The sequence below is a fragment of the Erythrolamprus reginae genome, chromosome 6 (assembly GCF_031021105.1).
Source record: "Erythrolamprus reginae isolate rEryReg1 chromosome 6, rEryReg1.hap1, whole genome shotgun sequence".
Taxonomy (NCBI): domain Eukaryota; kingdom Metazoa; phylum Chordata; class Lepidosauria; order Squamata; family Dipsadidae; genus Erythrolamprus; species Erythrolamprus reginae.
In genome coordinates, this window is record NC_091955.1 from 43,053,369 (window position 1) to 43,074,993 (window position 21,625).

Below are 21,625 nucleotides of genomic sequence, written 5' to 3' on the forward strand. Positions count from 1 at the left end.
TCCCATGGGGGCTCCCTCTATTTGTTTATATCTTTGTTCATTATAGATGAAGTATGTATTGGTCAGGCAGTGGTTGGTAAGGTCTAGGATATATTTGGGGGGTTTGTGTTTGTCCTGGATAGCTGTCAAGGCTTCTTTAATAGGTATTTGTGTGAACAGGGACACGACATCGAAACTTACAAGTAGGTCATCGGGTTGTAGGTTTTGTTTTTTAATTATTTGTATAAAGTGGAATGAATTTTGAACATATGAGGCAATAGTTTCTGTATATGGTTGAAGGTATTTGGCTAAAAATTTGGCAAGGTTTTGTAGAGGGGAGCCTATAGAACTGACTATTGGTCTGAGAGGTATTCCTTCTTTGTGTATTTTTGGAAGGCCATAGAGATATGTTGATGATACCTTTGTAATTTGGCCACATGGTAAAGAAAAACTAGACAATTTCCTCACACATCTCAACAGCCTACATATATATAGTTTTCTGTTTCTATGCATAATTCTGTTCCATGTGATTGGCAAAATGCACTAGAATGTATATCTTGCCTTCAGATTAAATCATTAAGGTAGATTGTAAAAAGAACATTAAGAAATTAAAAAGTGTAGATCATAATCTTACTTTAAGTTTCATTGGCATAGCTTTATGCTGGTGAATAGTTACTGTATAATCTTTTCACTTAAAAAGAGAAATCTCTGTTAATCAATATGGCAGAATATTAAGTCTGGTATTTCAGACTAAGAAATTTTGCTAAAAGACACAAGCTTTCATGAGAAAAAGTTAGTTTGTAGACTATGCAATTTATGCATTTGATAAAATGAGGCAGCTCATGAAAGCTTATGAGTTTTAACAAAATTTGTTAGGGGAAAAGGCGCTTATCAGATTTCTGATTTTCTTCTTGCAGTAATAGTAGTAGTTGCACATAACAGTGCAGCATAGAGCAACTAATCTGTTTAAAAACTAGGTATGGGATTATTTTTAGGTGGGGAAGGATTTAAATCATTTAACATCCATATACAATATGAAGTATTACATCATCAGGATGTATTTTATATTTGAAAGGTTTAATTGTTTTCCCTATGGGCAAGTCAATCAACACTTTATTTTTTGTTTTGCATTGACTTGCAAAAGCTTTAGCAACACAAGCTTGCTGTTTACACTTTTTTGCCTGCTAACTACTAGGGAGTAGTGGTTAAATTGCTAACTTAAAAGCATTCAGATCTCTCTCCTTGTGGGGCACCCAGCTTTTTAGAGGTAGAATTTATCCTTGTTCTTTGCTTGACCTGAAGAGTGATATCACTGTCTTTCTTCCTGTTGCACTGTAGTTGCTTGAGTCACAGGCTTTGAAACAAGCCAGATGGCTGCAATTGCTAGACCTGCAGGCTGCCTGGTGCTACAGTTGATGAAACAGAATAGGAAGACCTTTTATGATCAGCTGCTGAAGCCCAGTAAGACTACAGTTTTGCTAGGTAATTACATTTTCACTGCACACTTCTCTTTCTCAAAGTGAAAATACATTTTTATTTGCTTGCTTGAAATGTGTAGGCCTTTTTTTATTAGTTGATCGTCTGGTCCAAGAGAATGGTCTCTGTGCATGATTAGGAAACAGAATGGTCACTGTGCATGATTAGGAAACAGAAAATCATTGTACAGTTGTTCATGCAAATTACATCTTTAATCCTTTTCTTCAGTCTATTTTAGCTATTGGTAGTGGTGTTTATCACTTCTTGCTCATTATTGTTTCCACTTTGGTTTCTGTAAACATTTGGCTCCAGCCCTTTGAAGTAATTTAATCCAAATAGTGTTTTTTTTTAGGTACACTAAAGTAAATTAGTAATTTAAGATGCAATGAAAAATATGTAGCATGAAACAAATTTAGGGATGGGGATAGCACTCCACATACCCATCCAGTACAGAAATTTGGACCTAAAGGTCTATCAATAGACCATCTATTCAACAGATGTTTCTTCCCCAGAAATCTTCCCCGTTTTTGAGTAAACTTCCAAACAGCTTGTGGTAGATGCATAGGCTTCTGTACTATAATCAATATATTGATTTCCAGAAATTTTTTAAAAAGTCTAACTAGAGAGCAGCAAAATAAGTAAATAAAATAATGCTTTAATTATTCTTTGCCAGCAAAAAAAAAAAAAAAAAGATTCCAGCAGCTTGAGCTAGACTGCTGACAGCCAGTCAGGGACAGTTGCCAATAGAAAATAAACTGGTTGGGTTGGCCCAACAAGATGTGTTTTCAAGGTGTATGGGCACACACAGTGATGTCGCTATGAATACTTTCATCAGGATCGTATAGCAAATACAGAAAGAACGGGGTTTATACTATGATGTCATGCCTGGTATAGCCTGTCTTGCCTTGATGTTGACACTTCTGAGCAGATGCACTACGGCTGGAATGTGATCTGATATACTATTGTTGACATTTACTTATGTTATTCTAGTGATTTTTAGGTCTAAGTCTAAGGCTGATCGTTGTATAGCAAGTTCAAGCTGAAGATACTCAGCTCACCTCACAGTACAAATGCAAGGTAAAAAAAGTTAGCTGCTTAGCTGGTAACAAGGCAGCTGCTGATCCCTTATCAAACACAGCTTGAGAATGGAGAATTTTGGAATATCTTTTAATGTGCTGAAGGAAAAGCATAATAAAAGTAAGAATATAGCAAGGAAGCAAAGTAAACATAAAGACAACTGAATTCATCACAAGTATAAACAATGTTAGTATCTCTTCATTCCCAAATAGTTTAATGCAATGGAAGTCCACTAAGATGTACCAGAAATAACATATCTTAACCTTGATCAAATAAACCACTTTTATATTTCTTCTTTGTTCCTTCTCACAATATTCCTCAAACAAGCCTCTTTTTAAAATCCTGTCTAAAAATAAATTCAGGTCACTCTTTTGATATATTATTGATTTATAGCAGCTTTGCTGTTTACAGTGCCTATAAACCATATTTCTGTACTGATCTGGCTTGGTCAATTATCCAATTTAACTTAGCAAGATAAATCAATAGCACTTCTAAATAATAATGATCAGTTTTTGATATAAATATATTTGAAAATTACATTGCATTCTATTCTGAGCAAACATTAAAGTAAATTAGTACAGCACAAAAAATTGTGTATGATTCTTTCACAATGTTGGGATCAGAAGTCCCCAACTTTTGGGCCATGGCCCACTACCGTGCCGCAGGCTAATTGCCACTGGGCTGCATGAACGTGCCTCCAAGTGCACACACAGCTCCATTTGCGTGAGCCTCATTGCAGGTGCTTGCAGCCCCTTGCACAAGCCTCATTGTGGTTTCACTCACACAAGCCCCATTGTGGCCCTATTTACAAACCTCATCATAGGCCAGTGATGGCGAACCTTTTTTTCCTCGGGTGCCAAAAGAGCATGCGTACTCACTATTGTACATGTGTGAATGTCCACACCCATAATTCAATGCCTGAGGAGGGCGAAAACAACTTCCCCCACCCCCGGAGGCCCTCTGGAGGCTGAAAACAGCCTGTTTGCCAACCTCTGGTGGACCCAGTAGGCTTGTGTTTCACCCTCCCCAGGCTCCAAAAGATTCCCTGGAGCTGTAGCATGGTAAAAATGCCCTCCCCCATCTCCCCCAGAGGCTCTCTGGAAACCAAAAATACTCTCCCAGAACCTCTGTGCAAGCCAAAAAACAGCTGGCTGGCACACACATGCACGTTGGAGCTGAGCTAGGGCAACTGTTCGCGTGCCAGCAGATATGGCTCCGTGTGCCACCTGTGACAACCATGCCATAGGTTTGCCATCACGGTGATAGGCGCTTGCAGCTCCACTCACGTGTGTGTCACTGGAAATATTGCAGACACTGCCCCTGCCCCTCCCACACATGCACTTGCCCCTCCCATGTGCTTGCCCCTCCCAAAAAATCATCCTCTCTTTCTTCTCTCACCCACTCAGTGCCGCGAACCCAGAAAGGTCATTTCTGATGGATTCTCATCTTTGTTCCCTTCATTATAAATTGTTTTTAAAATATGCTACTTAGCAAGTGCTCAGCAACAGCTTTAATATTAGCTTCTCATTTATCTTTCCTTAGATTGATTTTATCGATTTTTCTGAGGAGTTCAGTCTAATGCACATAGAGTTATTTTTCATTTATATAGAAAAGTCTTGCTGCATGTATAGTTGAAGAGGGTATTATTAAAATGAAACTATTTTAAGGTACTACTGTAATTGTTTGTGTAATAGTAAGTTCCCTATTTTTAGAACTTAGATGCAAATTAACTATAAAATAATAAATGACTGAGCAAATATTTCTTTCTGAAATTTTTATGTGATCACTTTTAAATCATTTTCTTAAAATTGACATGTGTACAGTGGTACCTTGTTTTACAAACACCTCTTCTAATGAACTTTTTGAGATATGAACCGTGTTTAAGATTTTTTTGCCTCTTCTGAATTATTTTCATCTTACAAATTCAAGCCGTCACCGCTGGGATGCCCCGCCTCGAGACTTCCATTGCCAGCCGAAGCGCCCGTTCTTGCACTGCTGGGATTTCCCTGAGGCTCCCCTCTCTGGGAAACCCCACCTCCGGATTTCCGTTGCCAGCCGAAGTGCCCATTCTTGCGCTGCTGGGATTTCTCTGAGGCTCCCCTCGCTGGGATTGAAAGCAGTGCCGGCAAAAATGAAGGGAACGAATTAAGTTTGTAAGACGAGGTACCACTGTATATATGTTTGTAAGTTGCTTTATTTCTTGGGAACAATTGCTAGATTGTTGTGTAAGGAATGAGAGGAACTTATTTAATACATTTGTATTTGTATTATTAAGCTTGTATGCTTCCCTTCAGAAAAACGTCATAATCATCATTTTTGCTATAAATATATCTAATTTTCTGAAGTTTTAATTTCATTTTCATCTTTTTTTCCCTTACTCAGCTCTTGCCCCTGTTCTTTGCCTCTGGTTGTGTTGGTGACGATATTACAGTGATGTCTGCATTCAACCTACTCCATTTGGTGACAAAGAGCCAGCCAGTGGCCCTGCAAGCCTGTGGGCTTCCCTCAGGTTGACTGGGTGCTACTTGTGGTTATGCGTATGGAGATTCTTTCTACTAGAGGAGGCATCTCTGCTACAGGAAATAATATACTGGGGTTTGCTAAGGAATCAGCTTTTGAAAGCCAACTAAGCTGAAAGTCTTTCAAACTTTATTGTACATCACTGCTTTTTTAAAATAATAATTTATTTATTGGATTTCTATGCCACCCCTCTCCGAGGACTTGGGGCAGCTCACAACATATAAAATATACAATATACAATGTCTTGAATCCAATTAACTAATTAAAAATCTAAAAAACCCCCAAAACCTGAAAAAAACATTCATTCAATTCACTGCACATTCTCTCAACACATTCATTGGCCAGGGGGCAAATTCTAATGGCCCCAGGCCTGGTGGCATAGATAAGTCTTCAGATTCTTACAGAAGGCGAGGAGGGTGGGGGCAGTATGAATTTCCAGGGGGAGCTGATTCCAGAGGGCCGGGTCCCCCACAGAGAAGGCTCTCTCCTCAGCCCACCCCAAACAACATTGTCTAGTTGATGGGAGCTGGAGAAGACCAACTCTGTGGGACCTGACTGATCACTGGGATTCATTCGTCAGAAGGTGGTTTTGGAGGTATTCTGGTCCCATGCCATGTAGGGCTTTATAGGTCATAACCAACATTTTGAATTGAGTCCAGAAACTAATTGGCAGCCGATGCAAACCACGAAATGTTGGAGAGATATGCACATACCTGGGCAAGCCCACGATTGCTTGCGCGGCTCCATTTTGCACAATTTGTAGTTTCCAAAAGCTTTTCAAAAGTAGCCCCATGTAGAGAGCATTGCAGTAGTCGAACCTCGAGGTGATAAGGGCATGAGTGACTATGAGCAGAGACTCCCTGTCTAGGTAGGGCCACAACTGGTGCACCAGGCAAACCTGGGCAAACACCCCCCTCGCCCCAGCCGAAAGATGATGTTCCAAAGTAAGCTGTGGATCGAGGAGGACGCCCAAGTTGTGGACCCTCTCTGAGGGGGTCAAAAGTCCCCCCCCACCGAGTGATCGATGGACAGATGGAATTGTCCTTGGGAGGCAATACCCACAGCCACTCCGTCTTGTCGGGGTTAAGTTTGAGCCTGTTGGCACCCATACAGACCCTAACAGCCTCCAGACATCACTTCCACTGCTTCACTGTGTGGATATGGGGTGGAGATGTATAATTTGTTGTCATCAGCATACTGATGACAACTCACCCCTTGATAACCAGGGTTAGCATTTTAGCTTTTATATAGGTTTTGCTAAATTTTTTTAGTTCATAAGTAAATAGGCACTTTGGTTTTTTAAAATATAACAATAGTCTTAAATAGTCTAGCACTATATTTTTATCAAGGGATACTATAATCTGGTCAGGGGCAGTATGTTTGATCTCAGGAAACATTCAGTGCCATTTTTAGAATAATAATAACTAGTCAATTGAACGCAAAGTTCTAACAAGCTGTTGCAAATGAAAATTTCCTTATAAAATTATGTGTTAATTTAGCCCACTATTTTGCTGTATTTCCACAATTTTTGGTCATAACTTTATCTTTGTATCTGCTAGTTCTACAAATTGGACACGAACCTTGAAATGCGAAATACAGTGGTACCTCGGTTCTCAACCACAATCCGTTCCAGAAGTGTGGTTGAGAACCGATTTGGTTGAGAACCGAATTAATTTATCCCATAGGAAATAATGGAAATGGATTTAATTGGTTCCCAGCCCATTGACTTGCTGGGAACCAATTAAATCTACAGTATTTCCTCTATTTCCTATGGGATAAGGATCTGAGGGGACGGGGTGAGAGGGAATGGGAGTCGGAATCCCGACACGCCCCTCCTGGCCGCCCTCTTAACAGCTACAATACTGGCAGTTTTGGGGGGCTCCTTTCCTCAGCGGTTCAGTTCGGTACCTCCAGGCAGCTGCACCAACTTTTTCCTTCCCGGCAGCGACAGCTCCGGCGGCTTACCTTCATCACATGACGTTCCTGACGCTGCTCCTCCTCGTAGGGAGGCCGCCGGAGCCGCTGCCACCGGGAAGGAAAAAGTTAGTGCATCTGCCTGGAGGTACCGAACTGAACCGCTGAGGAAAGGAGCCCCCCGAAGCTGCCGGTATTGCAGCCAGCCCTACCCTTCCTGCAGCTTGGAGCAGTTACAAGGTAGAGACTGGGAGGCTGTTAAGAGGGCGGCCAGGAGGGGTGTGTCGGGATTCCGACTCCCATTCCCTCTGACCTCGTCCCCTCAGATCTTACATTTCGGATAGCAAACAAAATTTTATGTTCAATATCCGAATTTTTGTTTGGATACCGAAGCAAACTTTTGCAGAAAATTTTGTTTGAAATCCGAAATGTATGAAAACCGAGGCGTTTGAGAACCGAGGTACCACTGTATAAGGATAAATAATAGTGCTGTTGAACATATTCATAAAGGGAAAAACGCTTGACCCCACCTGCTTCAATTTCTTAGCAGATAGGATCCAGGTGGAATGGGGTTGTCCCATTGGGGAGAGATGGCTTCTCAGATACCCTGTATCTCCACTTTATGATATAAATAGTCATAAGGACAAATTATTCAGAAATACTGAAACTGATAAATGACATGGCCATGAAATTGGCTTAGGTAAGCACACTATATATTATTTATATATTTACAGTTTTTGAACTAAGACATTAAGAATACATTAAACCATTTCAATAAAAATATTATATATACATTTAATATACTATACTTTTAGATGGCTTTAGAATTATCTATATAATACAGTATACCTTCATATAAATAAATACCTTTATCTTGTCCCAAGTTCACATTTTGTTTTCTTCAAAATGTTATTTAAAGTGCAAACAAATTTTATGTTGTGTACTTATTTTTAGAAATTCTTAATTTTTTTTAATTGCTGGAAATTGAATACATACATATAAGAATATATTATTTTACTATATAGACTATATAGCCTTTAAGCAGCTACTGTTTAAAAGACTGTAGCTCTCAAATTCCAGTAGATGGCACTAATTATGTATTATTTTTCATATTACCGAAATAGTGTTCTGTTATATCCAAATCTTGTCTAAAGATTTAATTCTGTGTTTTTTTGTATTTTAAATAGAGAATGTAATTTAGTGGGTTTTAAAGATCTTGAAAAACAGCAAATGAATGAGTAGAATAACTAGCGAAGTGCCTTTAAAATAAGTTTTAACAATACAGTACTAGCAAATTATTTGTTTTGACTCCTTATGTTTGTTAACTTTGTAATTTGGAAGGTAAAAATCAAATATTTCCTCATATGATTTTGTCTTCCGGTAAATATCTACTTATTTTGAATTTATGGATAAACCTACAAACATTTTCTGTAGCAGAGTGTCACATTTATATAGGATAAAAACTTTGCTTTGCTGTGAGTTTGTATTGTATGAGCTGATTCAACTTTTAAAATGTACCTTTTCCCCACTTTAACACTGTTCTTAGCTTTCATCACTTCTTGCATGCAGTAGAATGCTTTTTTTTAATCTGATCCTTAAAACCTGGAAAAAGTAGTTAGATAATTTTAATTAAATTAATGCTAAATATGTTCTGAAAGACATACAGTAAATGCTTTCTAACTCAAAAGTATTAATTTTATTTCTAAATAAATATTTAAATGTAATGTTATATATTTAGTTGATAGAATATTTATGTGCTGTTTCTAAAACATTTCTTGATGTACACAGTTAAAATTGCAGTATGCCTATAGGAAGGTACTGGGCATATCACGTTAATAGTTTGATAGTGTATATGTATTTAATATTGAATTTTATGCCTATGCCATTTAATTATATTTCATCTATATAGTGCCATTATCTATTATTTTAAAATATGCTTTTATTGATTTTTAAATCTATCATTATTAATTGCATTCATGTCCCACCTTTTATTAATACACCTCATGACAGTTACAATATTATATAGAACATTAATAAAATAAAAATAACTGGAATATTATCCCCCCCCCTTATTCCCCAGTGAGATTGGTCTTCTGGAAGACCCTCAAAACTTGGATGTAACATTGGACTTGATCCCAAGGAAGTGTGGAACCCATTAAATGGTTACAGTATATTGTATATAGTTAGAGTGCATTATTTTTATTGTTATGTTTTAGATGTAGGTTTTAATTTTTAATTGTTTTTAATAGTAGAAAACTATGGTTTTATTACACCACCCTAGAATTACATGCAAGTGAGATGGGCAGCCATATAAATGTAGTAAAATCAATAAATTAACAGGAACAAAAAAACCCCCCATACAGTGGTACCTCGAGATACGAGTTTAATTCATTCCGGACCTGGGCTCTTAAGTCGAGCAGCTCTTATCTCGAACGACTTTTCCCCATAGGAATTAATGTAAATAATTTTAATTGGTTCCAGCCCTCAAAAAACTCACAAAGTTAGTCTAAATTATGCAGAAAGACATGTTTTTAATGAAGAAATGTACATGTACATATAAATGAATAATGAAGTTTCTTTCACTTAACTTGTAAACTTTCTTAAACTTTTAAATTTACATATGTTCAACTTCTCTGCCACCCAATCCTGTAGGACAGAGGTCCCCAACCCTTTTTGCACCAGGGACCGGCTTTAAGCGATCAAGAGAGGAATGGGTGAATGAATGGACGGAGGGTGGGAAGGAAGGAAGGAAGGAAAGAGGGAAGGGACAGAAACAGAGGAAGGAAGCAAGGAAACTTATGAAAGGGGAGAGTAAGAGAGGAATGAGTGAAGGGAGGGAGGGAGGGAAGAAGGTGGGAAGGAGAAAGAAAAGAAGAAATAGAGGAAGGGAAGGTAAAAGAGAGAAAGAAAAAGAGCAAGCAAGCAAGCAAGCAAGAAAGAAAGAAAGAAAGAAAGGGGGAAGGGACAGGAACAGAGGAAGGAAGCAAGGAAACTTATGAAAGGGGAGAGTAAGAGAGGAATGAGTGAAGGGAGGGAGGGAGGGAAGAAGGTGGGAAGGAGAAAGAAAAGAAGAAATAGAGGAAGGGAAGGTAAAAGAGAGAAAGAAAAAGAGCAAGAAAGAAAGCTGCAAGCACCCTCCCGAGCCCCCCAGGCCGGCTGCAACCTTTTAAAACACGCGCGCCGCTTCACAGCTGTCTCCTGAAGCCGAACGCGGAAGTTAGTGTTTGGCTTCAGGAGACAGCTCCTTGGCGCTTATATCTCGAATTTGGGCTTGTAAGTAGAACAAAAATATCTCTCCCCTCCCAGCTCTTATCTCGAGTTGCTCTTAAGTAGAGCAGCTCTTATGTCGGGGTTCCACTGTACTTATAGTACCTATTGGCCCTTCTTGAATACAACCATCTTTGCCCAATTCTGAACTGTCAGTAGAAGTTATATAGATAATAACCAAAATACATTTTTAGTGAATTTACCAGAGAATTGTGACATGGTTAATATGAAGAATAGCTGCATATTATATTAGGATATTTCAAATTTTTACTCATTTATCAACAGAACTTACTCATCTTTGTGCCTATCATAATGCTTATTGAACTGGATCATGTACATACAATGGTATTTTGGTACTTATCCTTAATTGGTTCTAGGAAGCATGTTGAATGTAAAAAACAATTACCAAACAATTTTTCCTATAAGGATTAATGTAGTGAATCATAAGGCAGCCGACCCCGACAAGTTCTAGTTTATGTGCTGAATGCCAAACAAACAATGTGTCAGCCTTACACAATGAGTATCAGAACAAAATATTCATATCAAAATGTGTTGATTATCAAATTTGATGAGTTTCAAAGCAGTTCCGTACCAATACATCCCAATACCATTGTATTGGGATTTATACTCTAGTTGAAAAGTCCTCTATGTCCTACATTCACTTGGTTACTAGTGGTTACAGGAGCTTATGGCTTTCATTTGCATTGCATCAATTGATTTTCATATTAAATACATTTGTATGTATTCAAAATAACTAAGGCTATTTTTTTGATGGAAACTAAATCTGTAAAATTATATGAAATACATTTATATAGATTTAGTTATATATAGTTGTTACAATATTTTGTACTGTATATTTCTTTAAGACACATTTTATTCTTGATGTTTGTCATAAGCCAAAATTCTTTATCAATGCACATAAAGAATAAATCTTCATGAGTTTTAAAGTATGTCTGAATGACTTTAGGAGTAAAGAGAGTAAAGAATGTTCTAAGAGCTGTAGTGTGTCCAGGAAATCACTGAATCAAGACAATTGTCTGCAAAAAACTCACTATGTTCGTACGTGTTTGTCACTATATTCTGTGCTCATGTGAACCTTTGCTATTCTTTACTAAACTTTTCCTCAGTATAGCACTGCCCAGTTCCCTTCCCAAACATAATGATACCAGATTCTGCAAAGTAGCACGCATGTAATTTTGCTCTTTTCCTTTTCTTAAATCTTCAGTATTGAATTTGAAATCATGTGTGATAACTTAAAAATATGTTGGTATATAATATACAAACGGTCAAACATTTTGCAGACTTTAGAATAACAATTTAGCAGGTTGCAGCATTTAATTGAGCTAACCAAGGTTACCATTTAGCCATAAATTTACAACACCATTAATTAATACAGTTATCTTGATTTTATATACTTCTCTTAGCTGTGTTGAACTTTGTTATAATGTGTCTGATATTTTGGTCTTTGCCCCTAAAAAAACCCCCATTGGATGGGAAAAAATACTAAGGTGATAATTGAAAAAAAAAAAAATCTTTAAAAGGCAGAAGATAATTACTTCTATCTTGTTGCCAAAAAACCCTACATAGATATTGTTTTGGTTTCTGGTAGAACTTTATCTATTACAAATAATTCTTACTAAATGCAGTATTTCATAAACCAAGAAACTCCATTTTTATTTCTCTTCCCTTCCGTATTCACTGCAGTTCATTCTGCCACATTCCTCTTCCTCCCCCTTATCTTTCTTAATTACATTCCTCATGCATTCCTCCCAGTCTTCTCAGTTTAACAAGGTTTATTTACTCACAACATGATTCAGGAACAGGAGAAATGACCGTAAAATAGCACAGAATGCATTTGGTTGCTTGGAAGCCGAACAGAAAAAAAATTTCATTTTAGCCCTACAACATTGAAACTCCACCCTTCTTCCCCACTGACCACCTGATGTACCAAATACATCACTACAGTATTTAACCCATTCCTCCCTTTAATATCTTCTTTCAAACACCTGTTCTTTACGTTTTTGGACCCTTCTGAATTTAGGATTGACCCATCAAACATCTGATTGTTCCTCGCTAGATTCTGGACTCATAGCCACATCCTGTGGCTGACCTCCCACCTGTTCTATTACTTATAACCTGGGCCCACCACTAATTCATAAACACTATCTGTATCAGAGTCCTCAATTTCTTCATCATCCTCCAACTGACCAGAAGTATGTACAACAGATATTTTTATGGAAATCAAGAGTCAAGTGTGATTTGAGACTTTTAATTACTTTAAAAAACCTAAAACAGATTCAGTAATTAGTTCATTGTTTTGGTCTCTTGAGCTGTAAGATTTATGTGCTTGTGAGTTCTTCAACGAGTTAACAAGTCTACATTACAGAGGCTGCTCATATACAGTAGCACCTCTACCTACGAACGCCTCTACTTACAAACTTTTTGAGATATGTACTGTGTATTCAAGATTTTTTTGCCTCTACTCACAAACGGCTTTAAAGAGGTTGGGAGGAGTGGGCGGAAGCCAGCGGGGAGAGGCACAACTGCCCAGCCCGGCCACCTCTCCCTGTCCCGAGTGCTGCAGGGACATTGCGAATGGCTCACTCAAGCCAGCACCTGGGAAGCTGATTGGAGCAGCGAGCCGGGGAAGCAGATGGTTGTCAGGAGGCAGGCAAATCACCAGGGAAAGCAGCAGGACTTGGCCGAGGAGGCCAAGAGGGGCGTGCATGTGCGGATTTCAATGACCCTGGCTCGGCAATGAAGGCTTCATTGGAGGTGCTGTGACGAACCAGAGCCTGGAGAAGCCCACCCGGGAATTATGGAAGCACCGCTCATAATAGGGAGTGTTGTGTTTGGGCTTTGGCCAGCTGTTGCTCCCACATATGGGAGAGATGCGGCACAAAGTGAGTGCGAAAGCCTGGCTGACAGCCAGGAAGATGTGGCAGACAGTCCTGAGGATGAGGCCACTGGTTCAGAGGAGTTGGCAGACAGCACACAGGACCCAGCAGATAGCCCAGGGGATTTGGCATGCAGCCACTCGGACAGTCTCCTCGTTGGATTCTGATGCAGAACAGCTCATAGACATGCGTAGCTGGAGAGCCATGCAAAGGAGGGCTCAATTAAAGGACTATTACCGATAATCAGAGTAGCACCTGGGCTGGGTGTGGTTCCCCTAATGAGCGCTATAGGTATAAAAGGGAACACAGGGAAAAGGCAGACTGTGGCTGTTTATCTGTGTGACTTTGTGGTTCCTGCTCTGAAGTTTCTGTTCCGTGCCTTTGAATTTCAACCCAGCCTTTTCAGGCAAGTGGGAGGTGAAACCTCTGGGACTAGCTGGTTGCTCTCGAGTCTCCACGATTCAAAGGACACCTGAAACGTTTCTGCTCCGTGCAGGTTGTCTTTTTCCTGCACTGTGTATTTGGTGAACTGTACGCCTTGCACTATAGTTTATTCCTGACAATAAGGACTGTTTTCGTTAACCCTTTTGCTAGTTAGAAAAGCACGTGTGTGTTTGATTTCTTTTCCCTGGACTGTTACTAATCGCCTGAGCCCAGTCAGGCAGAACAGGGAGAGGGGCCAGTTTAGGATGGGGTGCCATTCCTGGGTCGGGACCGTCTCTGTAGGTGAGCGAAGGAAGTGGGTGAAGGGACAAATGAGCCCATTCGGCCCTCCCCCCCCATGCTGCTCAGCTGGCAAACTGCAGCCAATCCTCTTTGCAAAACGGAGCTGGTCTTGAACATGGGACACGCCCCTCACCTCAAAAGGACAGCCGAGCGGGGCGCTTAGGAACCGGGGCGGCTGTGGAGCAAGACACGACCGCCAAGCAGCAACAGCGGTGGCAAAAAAAAGAAGAGCTAACCGCTGGACAAGCGTGCGACTGGACAGCCCAAAGCAGCGGAGGAGGGGGAAAAAGGAGGTGGCTGCGCAGTCAGGCTGCTTCCCATGGCTGCAAAGAGGAAAAGTGCCCCTGGGCTTCTTTCTGCAGCAGGAGGAGGAGGCAGAGACAAGCATGGAGGGCTCCAACTTCCCACAGCCAGGAAGAAGGAAGCGGAGCTGGACCTGAATCCTGGTGCGTGCCACAGTGGGGCAGCTCTCCCTGGCTCGGCTGCTGCTCCTACCCCTGGAACTCCTGAAGCGTGTCTGGATAAGACTCATCTCTCTCGCTCTCCCACCTGCTACAAGGACACCGCGGGAGACGCTCCTGACGCTGCGCCTCCCTTGCCACCACAGTAGCCTCCGCTGCTTGGGAAGCAGCACTGTACGGAAGCCTCTGCGTTGCAAGCAGCCGCCAGGAGGGCTGGAGGCTGGCCAAGCCAAGCTTCCGAGCCAGCAGAGGATTTTGAATGGGAGATGGGACGAAGGAAGCAGCAGGTGAGGGGGGACTTTGAATGGGAGATGGGGCAAAGCAAGAAGCCTCCCATCCAAAATCCTTCCTCCCCTGCCTCTTCCTTTGCCCAATCTGCCATACAAAGTTTTCTCTCTCCTGCATCTTCCTTTGCCCGATCTGCCATTCAAAGTTCCCCCTCCCCTGCCTCTTCCTTTGCCCCATCTGCCATTCAAAGTTCCCCCTCCCCTGTGTCTTCCTTTGCCCGATCTGCCGTTCAAAGTTCCCCCTCCCTTGCCTCTTCCTTCGCCCGATCTGCCATTCAGTTCCCTCTCCCCTGCCTCTTCCTTCACCCAATCTGCCATTCAAAGTTCCCCCTCCCCTACCTCTTCCTTCACCCGATCTGCCATTCAAAGTTCCCCCTCCCCTGCCATTTCCATTGCCTGATCTGCCATACAAAGTTACCCCTCCCCTGCTTCTCCCTTCGCCTGATCTGCCATACAAAATTTCCCCTCCCCTGCCTCTTCCTTCGCCTGATTTCCCATTCAAAGTTCCCCCTCTTCTGACGCTTCCTTCGCCCAATCTGCCCTACAAAGTTCCCCCTCCCCTGCTGCTTCCTTCGCCCCATCTCGCTGCCAAAATAATCTCTTGGCAACTGCTTCCTTTGCCCGCGGCTTTTTTTAAAAAAGAATTGGATTTTCCTAATGGGTTTGCATGCTTTATTTGCTTTTACATTGATTCCTATGGGAAAAAATTGCTTTTACATTGATTCCTATGGGAAAAATTGCTTCTACTTAAGAAGCTGGTTACAGAGCAAATTAAGTTCGTAAGTAGAGACACCACTGTACTAGGAAGAAAGTGTTGGTTTCACTAATAAATATTTAGCAATAATTACAGTTTTTTAATCTTGAGTATAGTCTCAACCCCTTTTGGAAACAGTTTTTACCTTATTTGACCTCATTTACTTAGCTTTTAAATTTAATTGAACTCAAATCTATATACAAAACCAGGATTATAAATATACGGCAAGAAGAATTTTCAAATCCTCTTTCCCAGGAATTTAGCAAAGAACATGCTTCCATATTTCCCAAAGGGTCCCTATGTGGTTTATAATTTTTTTTAAAAATTGGGGGGCAGCTTTTTGGTTGACATGAAGTCATAAAGTAATATTAAAAGTAGCAAATTGTTTCAGAGGTTGAGGATAATCTAAAATGTTTCTATTCATAATTGGCTAGATTTGTCCTTTTATCTTAAAGTTTGTTTTAGATTTAAAAAAAAGAAAATGTGTGTCACCAAGAAGTGTAGTACAATTATTTCAGGTAAGCTTACAAATAACAGAACCATTTTCCAACAGTGACCACCAGTGTTCCCTCTAATTTTTTTTCGGGGTGGGCGGAAAAGTATAGTGTCTGAGCAGCAGTCCCTTTGGGACTGGGTGGCATAGAAGTAAAAATAAATAAATAAATAAGGAAAAAAATCCCTTCCTTTTTATTAAAAGAACCTAGTAATTTTTTAAAAAAATCCATTACTATTAAAACTAAAACTACCAGCAAAACTATTAATAAAAACAGGTGAGGACGGGGGTTTTTTCTGTTATTATTTAAGTGCTTTTACTATATGCTTTAAATCAAGAGTCACTTCTCTCTCTGTTTCTCTCTCTTTCCTGTCATTTTCTGCCTCAATCATTTTCTCATTTCTCTTTTTTCTCCCCTTTTTTCTATCATTTCTCTCTCTCTCTCTTGCTTTCTTCCTCTCTCTCACTCTCTTCCTTCCTCTCTCATCTCTCTTTCTTCCTCTCTCTCTCACTCTCTTCCTTCCTCTCATCTCTCTTTCTTTCTTTCTTCCTCTCTCTCACTCTCTTCCTTCCTCTCTCATCTCTCTCTCTTTCTTCCTTCCTCTCTCACTCTTTTCTTTCCTCTCTCATCTCTCTCTTTCTTTCTTGCTCTCTCTCACTCTTTCCCTCTCTTGTTCTCTCTCTCTTGCTATCTCTCTTTCTTTCCCCCCTCTTTCTCTCTCTTATTCTCACTTTCTCTCTATCTTGCTCTGTCTGTTGCTCTCACTCTCTCTTGTTCTCTCTCCGTTCTTCTCACAGCGGAGGCAGGCGAAGGTGATTTTCAATGTCGGGCGCGCGCGCTCCCCATCCCCCTGCCAGCCTGCCCGGAACATTTAAAATAAGAAAAACCTTTGCCGGCTCTAAGTTCTCATGCTCGAGGAAGGGGTTGGACTATAGGACTGCCAATGTATTTTTCTATATTCTGGTTGCTTCTCTGCTTCCTCGCTGCGGAGGAAATCAAGCAGCCTTTCTTGCTCCCAGCCTCTCCTCCGACCCGTCCTCAACTCACCCACCAGCTGCTGCTGTGACTCTCGGAAGAGCCCAGAAGATACTCGGTGATCCTCCCGTTCTCTCCCCTTTCTAGGAATGCAGTACTTGATGGTTTTAACCCCTTAAAGGTTAAAAAAAAATAAGGACACTCGGCGCGGCGAGGCCCACCTCTCAACATTAAACTGAAAAACTCTATTCTCTGAATGCTACACTACTGATGACCTCTACAACACATTCCTACTCAAAATGAAAATTATCATCAGACTTCATGTACCTCTAACATGTACCATAAACAAAAAAAAATAACCTCCCCATCTCAATAAGAAAATTACAAACAAGAAAAAAATATCTCTGGAGGAAAAACAAAAAAGGACAAGTTTCCAACTTCAAAAGCCGATATAAAAACATTTGCAATCAAATAAAAACAGAATGCTTTAACTACTACAGCAAGCAAGAGGAAAACCTACGCACCAAATCTAATAGAGCTTTCTACAACTTTGTCAACAATAAACTCAAAGACTCTAGACCTATCCCACCTCTCAAAGGACCCAACAACAAAGAATACCATGATGATTCATCCAAAGCCAACCTCCTCAACTCTTTCTTTGGCTCTGTTTTTGTTAACAGAAATGGCTCATCCCCCAATTTCATCAACCGCACCTCAAACTCCCTCAACGACTTAACCCAAGTAGACTTCACTGAAGACCGAGTTGAAAAAGCATTACGTGACCTTAAACCTTCTCTATCAGTCGGACCAGATGATCTATGTGCTTACTTCCTAAAATAGCTCTCTTCTGCCATAGCTGAACCACTAAACATAATTTTTGAAAAATCCTTCAGAAGCAGCACACTTCCTAAGCTATGGTCAAAAGCAATGGTCATCCCCATCTTCAAAAAGGGTGACCCCTCTCTTGTCGATAACTACAGACCAATTTCACTATGATGCGTCCCATGCTAAGTCATGGAATCACTTATAAAGAAATCAATTACTCTCCATCTAGAAACTAATAATTTGCTCTCTAACAAACAATTTGGTTTAAGAAAAAAACTATCCTGCAACCTGCAGCTCCTGCACTGCAAAAATATATGGACAACTCATCTAGATCAAGGGAAATCTATAGATGCAATTTATATTGACTTCTGCAAAGCCTTTGATTCAGTGGTCCATGACAAACTACTCTTAAAACTCAAATCCTATGGCATCTCAGGATCCCTCCATAGCAGGATTACTGCATTCCTGTCAAACAGACAACAAGTGGTCAAATTAGGAAGCACCATATCCACCCCCATCCCAGTTAAAAGCGGTGTTCCCCAAGGTGGTGTACTGAGACCAACGCTCTTCATTCTCTACATCAATGACCTTTGTGATTACATCACAAGCAACTGTGTCCTCTTTGCCGACGATGTAAAACTCTTCAACACCACCGATAACACAACTACTTTCCAAAAAAGACCTTGATGCTGTTTCTGAGTGGTCTAACACATGGCAACTCCAAATCTCAACTAGCAAATGCTCTGTCCTACACATTGGGAAGAAGAATCTGAACTCCAAATACAAACTGAATAATCAAATTATTACAGATAATCCCCACTCAATTAAAGACCTTGGTATACTAATAACAAAAGATTTGAGTGCCAAAGCCCACTGCAGCAATATAGGCAAGAAGGCTTCAAGAGTTGTAAACCTAATCCTACGTAGTTTCTGCTCTGGCAATCTCACACTACTTATCAGAGCTTACAAAACTTTTGCCAAACCCATCCTCGAATACAGCTCATCTGTTTGGAACCCATTTCGCATCTCAGACATTAACACCCTTGAAAATGTCCAAAGATACTTCACCAAAAGAACCCTTCACTCCTCCACTCGAAATAGAATATCCTACGAGACTAGACTTTCAATCCTGGGCCTAGAAAGTCTAGAACTAAGACGCCTTAAACAAGATCTAAGTATTGCCCACAAGATCATATGCTGCAATGTCCTCCCTGTTGGCGACTACTTCAGCTTCAACCACAACAACACGAGCACACAACAGATTTAAACTTAATATTGACCGCTCCAAACTTGACTGTAAAAAATACGACTTCAGTAACCGAGTTGCCGAAGCGTGGAACTCATTACCGGACTCCATAGTGTCATCCCCAAACCCCCAACACTTTACCCTTAGATTATATACGGTGGACCTATCCAGATTCCTAAGAGGTCAGTAAGGGGCGAGTACAAGTGCACTAGAGTGCCTTCCGTCCCCTGTCCTATTGCTCTCCTATATCTCCTATTCCTTTCTTCTATTCCTATATCTTCTACCTTCTATTCTTTCATTGATATGTTCTATTAGTATATCTTCTTTTCTATTATTTCTTAAATATATTTTACTATGAGTATCTCCTCTATAATGTTCATCATGTATTTTACTATGTTTATATAGATATATACCCACTAAAACCCTCATTATGTATTGGACTAAATAAATAAATAATAAATAAATAAATAAATAATAATTGAGGATAAAAAAGCAGAAAAGCTCTCAATGTTAGGAAATTGCAATTCACTACCATGTAATTTAAACCTGCCATTTCTTTTTTGTGCTAAATGACATACAGATGGATTCCTCTGGTCATTCTACTTTGAGAATACAATTGTTTCTTTATGAAGATATATATCTGTTGCTAAAAAAGACCTTTGCAGAATTGTAATCAAGCATATATCCTTAAATAACTGGGAAAAAATTATTTTGAAAATGTTAATTGTTCAAGCCAAATTATAACTGCTGGATCCTAATTTCTTAAACACATGTATACTTTAAGAAAAATTCACTGTGCATATTTATAGCCTAAAACATTTGGAAATGATGAAACTAGGATGTTCAATATTTACTTGTGTTTTATATCTAAGTCTATAGCTATATTCTTGTTTTCTTGCCAGACTAGCCTATACAGTAGTACCTCGTGATACGAACCCCTCGTCATACAAACTTTTCGAGATACGAACCCGGAGTTCGGAAATTTTTTGCCTCTTCTTATGAACTTTTTTTGCCTTACGAACCACCGCCGCCATCGGGATGCTCCACCTCCGGATTTCTGTTGCAAGCGAAGTGCCTGTTTTTGCGATCCTGGGATTCCCCTGAGGCTCCCCTCCATGGGAAACCCCACCTACCAGGATCACAAAAACGGGCAGTCCGCTGGGCGCTGCTGCCCGGCTGTCACCTTTCGAAACAGCCAAAGTGCTTCTCGGCGTTCTCCCGAACCCGAACGCCAAACCCGAACTTTTGCCGAACTTCCGGGTTCGGTGTTCGGGAGAATACCGAGAAGCCCCCCGGCTGTTTCAGAAGGTGACAGACGGGCGGCGGCGCTTCTCTGCATTCTCCCAAATGCCAAACTCGAACTTTTGCTGAACTTCCGGGTTCGGCGTTCGGGAGAATGCCGAGAAGCCCCCCGGCTGTTTCGGAAGGTGACAGACGGGCAGTGGTGCTTCTCGGTGTTCTCCCGAACTTTTGCTGAATGTTTTGGGTTCGGTGTTGAGGAGAACGCTGAGAAGCGCCCAGCTGTTTCAGAAGGTAATAGCCAGGCGGCGGCGCCCAGCGGAGAGCCGGTTTTTTGGGGGGGGGGGGGCTTGCATGAATTTATCGGTTTTCCATTGTTTCCTATGGGAAACATTGTTTCGTCTTATGAACTTTTCTCCTTACGAACCTCCTCCTGGAACCAATTAAGTTCATAAGACTAGGTATCACTGTATTTTGTTATTTATTATTTATTGTTAGTTATTCAAATAATGAGAGAGAAATGTCTAAAACAATGATGGCGAACCTCTGACATGGACACCACATATGGCATGGAGAGCCATATCTGCCGGCACATGAACCGCTGCCCTAGCTCAGCTCCAGCATGTATGTGCACGCCAGATTTTTGGCTCAAATATAGGCTCTGGGAGTGCATTTTTGGCTTCCAGAGAGCCTCTGGGACGATGTGGGAGGGCGTCTTTATCCTCCTTAGGCTCCAGGGAAGTCTCTGGAGCCTGGGGAGGGTGAAAAACGGGCCTACCAGTCCCACCAAAAGTTGGGAAATTGTCTGTTTCTGGCCTACAGAAGGCTTCTTGGGGGACAGGGGAGGCAATTTTCTCCCTCTCCAGGCATTGAATTATGGGTGTGAACACTCGCACGGGCGCAATAGTGTGTGCGCACGTGCTTTTGGCACCAGACAGAAAAAATGTTCACCATCACTGGTCTAAAATGAAAGAGCATTTCAGCTAGAGTGTTGCATAAAGTAGAGCATGTCAATTTCACATTCTGCTAGCCCTTCATTATGTTTGGAGATAAATTAAAGAACTCATCCCTAAAATATTCTGCTGAGGAGCAGATATGTATAATCCTTCTCTGTACAATATGCCTTAACTATTTGCTGATTGATTTTTAATTGGATTTTAAAAATGGAGATTATTGTGCCTTGGAGAGGAAGTAGAGCAGAGGAATGCATATTAGTCTCACTCCCTGCATACATGATATTTAACTTGTATTCCTTATCAGAGTCAATTCAATAAGCTTCCTTAAAATTCTCTTAATATGTGTTGAGAGATCTTTCACATTAAATCTCTCCATATTGTTCTGGTATATAGTAAATATATAATTAATAAACTTTTAAAAGAAACATATTTAATCAAATTGTAGGCACTAAGAGGCATTCTTTTTTATGCTTATCAATTTCATTGGATAAAAATATTTTATTTGTAAATCTTATTTTTTAATACTTTGCAT

General features: G+C 40.5%; 1 protein-coding gene across 10 annotated transcripts in view; it reads left to right on the forward strand.

Annotated features, from left to right (window-relative positions):
• MSRB3 (methionine sulfoxide reductase B3) overlaps positions 1-21,625 on the forward strand; it is a 93,926-nt gene that overhangs the window by 15,381 nt on the left and 56,920 nt on the right. For 5 of the 10 annotated variants that reach the window (XR_011559483.1, XM_070755637.1, XM_070755634.1 and 2 more), the window contains exon 2: positions 1,318-1,461. The exons of 1 other annotated variant lie outside the window; for it this stretch is intronic. Coding sequence is in view for 8 of the 9 variants with exons in the window: in XM_070755637.1 (XP_070611738.1) it covers positions 1,350-1,461 (112 nt within the window). In the remaining variant the exon portion in view is untranslated. Of the gene's footprint in view, positions 1-1,317; positions 1,462-2,445; positions 2,533-4,914; positions 5,042-21,625 lie in introns of those variants that run through there. 4 more of the 10 variants (XM_070755639.1, XM_070755643.1, XM_070755641.1 and 1 more) reach the window with 3 other exon arrangements.